Raw genomic sequence first — 3,501 nt, 5'->3', positions numbered from 1 at the left:
ATAAAATGTCTACACTGCCAGTCTGGCATTTGCTTTGAGTAGCACATAGTTTGATCAGTAGTTTGTAGCTGGAGAAACGCATTTTCTTTCGAGAAATTTAGTCTGGGGTAATTTAGTTTAGTGTAGGGTTTGCTTTAAGGTTAGGGTTTAGTGCTAGCCGCAGGATAACAGTTTTAACATCTCCACAGCATGACTCTCATTGCAAAGTCCACTCTGACTTCTGCTTGAAAATTATAACGTTAATGCCCACAAGGTAAATCGCCATAGCCACGTGATTGGCACGTGATGTCCACGTCATAATCACGTGGTAAACACGCGAATATCTCTAAACTGCCTGTCGTGACCTTGCGACTGGGGGTCAATTTATCCCAAACCGTTTTTATGAGCAACATATGAAATATACTGCGTGTTCAATATTCATAGAGATAATAAAGACAAGGAGGCAGTAATCTTTTTTAAGACAGTGTGGAAGTGGGGTCTGTGGACGGTTAGCTCCCAGCCACGCGTGTAAACTCACGTAATGCTCTGTTTACTTGAGTTTAAGGCCCACTGTCCTTGACAAGACATATCAACGTTATATATAGTATGTCAATAGATGATATGGTTTGGCTGAATCATGATTCCAGCCCAGATGGGATTTTTCCCGCGCAAACGGTATAAGAGAAACACGTGCACATCGGCCTCTGCAGACGATATTTCTGACTCTGACAGGAACACGTTCCGCTGCATCATGAAGTTCCTCATCGTTGCAATTGTGCTGGCCGTTCTGGCTAACGCAGAGGTGAGCTGTTCCGACACCCCTATGCTCCGACACCCCTATATTCCGACCCCCCTATGTTCCGACACCCCTATGTTCCGACACCCTATGTTCCGACACCCCAATATTCCGACACCCCTATGTTCCGACATCCCTATGTTCCGACAGCCTTATATATGTTCCGACTCCCCAAAGTTCCGCAATACCCTCACTCTAACCCTAACCATAACATAGTGGTTTCGAAACATATGGTTGTTCCCCAGTTCTTTGCAAATCTAGATCTTTCGAATTCATCTGCGTATCGCAGGTCCAAGTGATTTTCGGATCATTTTGAAGGGTATCAACATAATTCCCAAACAATGGTAGCATTACTTTGGGTAGATCCCAATATTATCAGCACCCGTCAGGGCTGAAGTTCCGGTCGGACTCCGAAGCCACAAATTTGTCCCGGTGGACTGCCGGATACCGAGGGGATATCCCTCGGTGTTCACCACGGGTAGGTCACGGTGTTTATTTATTACCGCAAGGTGTCCATTGGGGCTACGCAGGGGTCACGTCCGAAAGTGCCAAAAGAACAGCCATTGAGCAGGGCCCCATTTTCCAATTGAGACCTAAGCCTAAGATGAAATTCCTGTTTCACGCTAATCTGAAACTATTTATCAGAGTCTACCTCTTTTTACCAACAGGCCGCCCCGAAGTTCAAGCCCAAGATGGCTCCCCAGCCGCGCATGTAAGTTGCCTTCAATCATGAAAAATAGGGATATTGTTTTGGGTTTGTCTGTTTGTCTGTCTGTCTGTGTTTCCGGATATTGTAGTCATCATAACTCTTTACGATGATAGTTACGGGTAGATGTTGGAAGGACGGCGGTCAAGGTCAGTTTTGGGGCCGCCTTGTATGTGACCTTTGCATTGCAACACAACTTACGTTTCTTTAATTCTTTTGACCTGGACGTTCTAGACTCCATAGCAGGCTTATGTTAATGAAAGTGATTCTATATTCATCATTCGTTCGCATATTATATTGATAATGCTTATTGCAATGATTTTATATGTAACATGTATGGTTCTCTCCCAGCCCTGGCTGTCTGTAAACAGCTGAACGAATAAGTAGAATGAATAGATAATTAAATAAATAAAATTTATGATTTCTGTTACGTAATTTGTCGTTGTTGTATTTTTTTTTTCCTATAGCACCTGCGACCTTCTGAGCTTCACCCTCCCAATCGGCAGTTTCGGTGACTCCTTATGCACAGCTCACTGCTACGCTCTGGGATACAGAGGCGGATATTGTGATGACCGAAACGTGAGTCACTATTAAAGTGTGTACAGGCCGGCATTTGAATTTGAATTTTTGGTTGAGTGTCATTCTCCTACGCAGAGGGACCACAGTCGTGTCGAAACTCCTTGTGGTCACGTTTGCTGTCTGGTGCACTCAGATCAGTCACTGACCGCCCTCCTTATCAATATTAATGAGCTTACCCTTATATGGGCAGTCAGCCGTTGGGGATCGGGCGTAGGAGGATGTAAGACGTAACATGATTGGCTGATAGCCAAAGAAAGGCCTATTCTCTGATTGGCTGACAGATGGTTTGTGGCGACGCTCACAGTAACTGGTGGGCCACCAGACAGCATGCGCAGGGCCCCAATAGGCAGTAAGCTAGCCGTTGGGGACCGTGCGTAGGAGGATGGTTGAGTGTATGGGTGGTAGGTGTTTGTGAGTGTCTTATAAGAAAATGAAATGAACGCTCTACCATAGAAGTGACCACTAATCATAAGTTACATTGATTATCATTGATAAAAATAGGCGAATTCATGATGCCATAATTTCATCCATTGACATCCCAAGTCATAGCACCTCACATACAGCCACTATGAGCAGTTGTGTATGATAAAACGACTTTCCTGTGCATGTTCTTCTCTATAATTATGGAAGGTGTTATGTGCGTTTGCAAATTTTCGGAAACGAATTCGAAGTGTACAATATACAAAAATGGACATTTCATGTACATATCTAACGATTTGTTTCTACTATACTATCCATTCTTCTATAGGTCTGCACTTGCCGCTAGAAGATGAGTCATCAAAGTGACGTTGTCCTGCGGACCGACCGTCAACATAAATACCTCTTGATCCGACCTCTTAATAAATGATTCTTCAATCATTCCAGTGTTTGCTTGTTTGTTTGTTTGTTTGTTATAAAGTCATAAAATGCTTTAGATTTATTCATGCTATGGCCTTATATAGTCTGGGTGTTAATTCCTATTATCATATAGCCAGGCGGCGCGGTCCAATCAGAAGGCCCCGTTCCACGTTGGTTATGACGCCGTAACACAAAGATTCCGGCCAGGCCTTTGTGTATCCCCCTTCTGATTGGTCAGAATGAATCGACACCGGCACCGATGCCGGTGCCGGTGTCGATTCATTCTGACCAACCAGACTGAGCGATACACACAAGATATGCAGGGTTTGGCCAATCAAAAGGAGCGAAACATATGCCAGAGCAGAGGGAATAAGTACAGATTGCAAGGAGGGAATAGCTCCTTCTGTTAACATTGATAATGAGTTTTGTTGTTCTAAAAAGCGAAAGACTGCAATGTTTTGAATATTTTCTGTGGAAAAGTTGGTTTCAAACTGCAATCTGTAAACAAATGTATGTACCAATGAACAAATGTGAACTTTCAAAAATTCGACAAAGGAATTCACACGTATAGTACCAAGGGATCTATGCGTCATACAGGAGTTTG

At 43.6% G+C, this 3,501-nt stretch overlaps 1 protein-coding gene across 1 annotated transcript; it reads left to right on the top strand.

Annotated features, from left to right (window-relative positions):
- The first annotated feature begins 616 nt into the window (after window positions 1-616).
- On the top strand, window positions 617-2,918 carry LOC118419862 (defensin-like). Its single transcript, XM_035826519.1, has 4 exons — window positions 617-781; window positions 1,444-1,487; window positions 1,949-2,060; window positions 2,809-2,918. The coding sequence occupies exons 1-4, from the start codon at window positions 617-619 to the stop codon at window positions 2,824-2,826; spliced, it is 339 nt and encodes a 112-aa protein (XP_035682412.1). The 3' UTR covers window positions 2,827-2,918.
- The last annotated feature ends 583 nt before the right edge of the window (window positions 2,919-3,501 follow it).

The sequence above is a fragment of the Branchiostoma floridae genome, chromosome 7, assembly GCF_000003815.2.
Source record: "Branchiostoma floridae strain S238N-H82 chromosome 7, Bfl_VNyyK, whole genome shotgun sequence".
NCBI classification, from domain to species: domain Eukaryota; kingdom Metazoa; phylum Chordata; class Leptocardii; order Amphioxiformes; family Branchiostomatidae; genus Branchiostoma; species Branchiostoma floridae.
The sequence above is the reverse complement of the archived record's forward strand: the minus strand, read 5'-3'. Positions and strand labels throughout refer to the sequence as shown.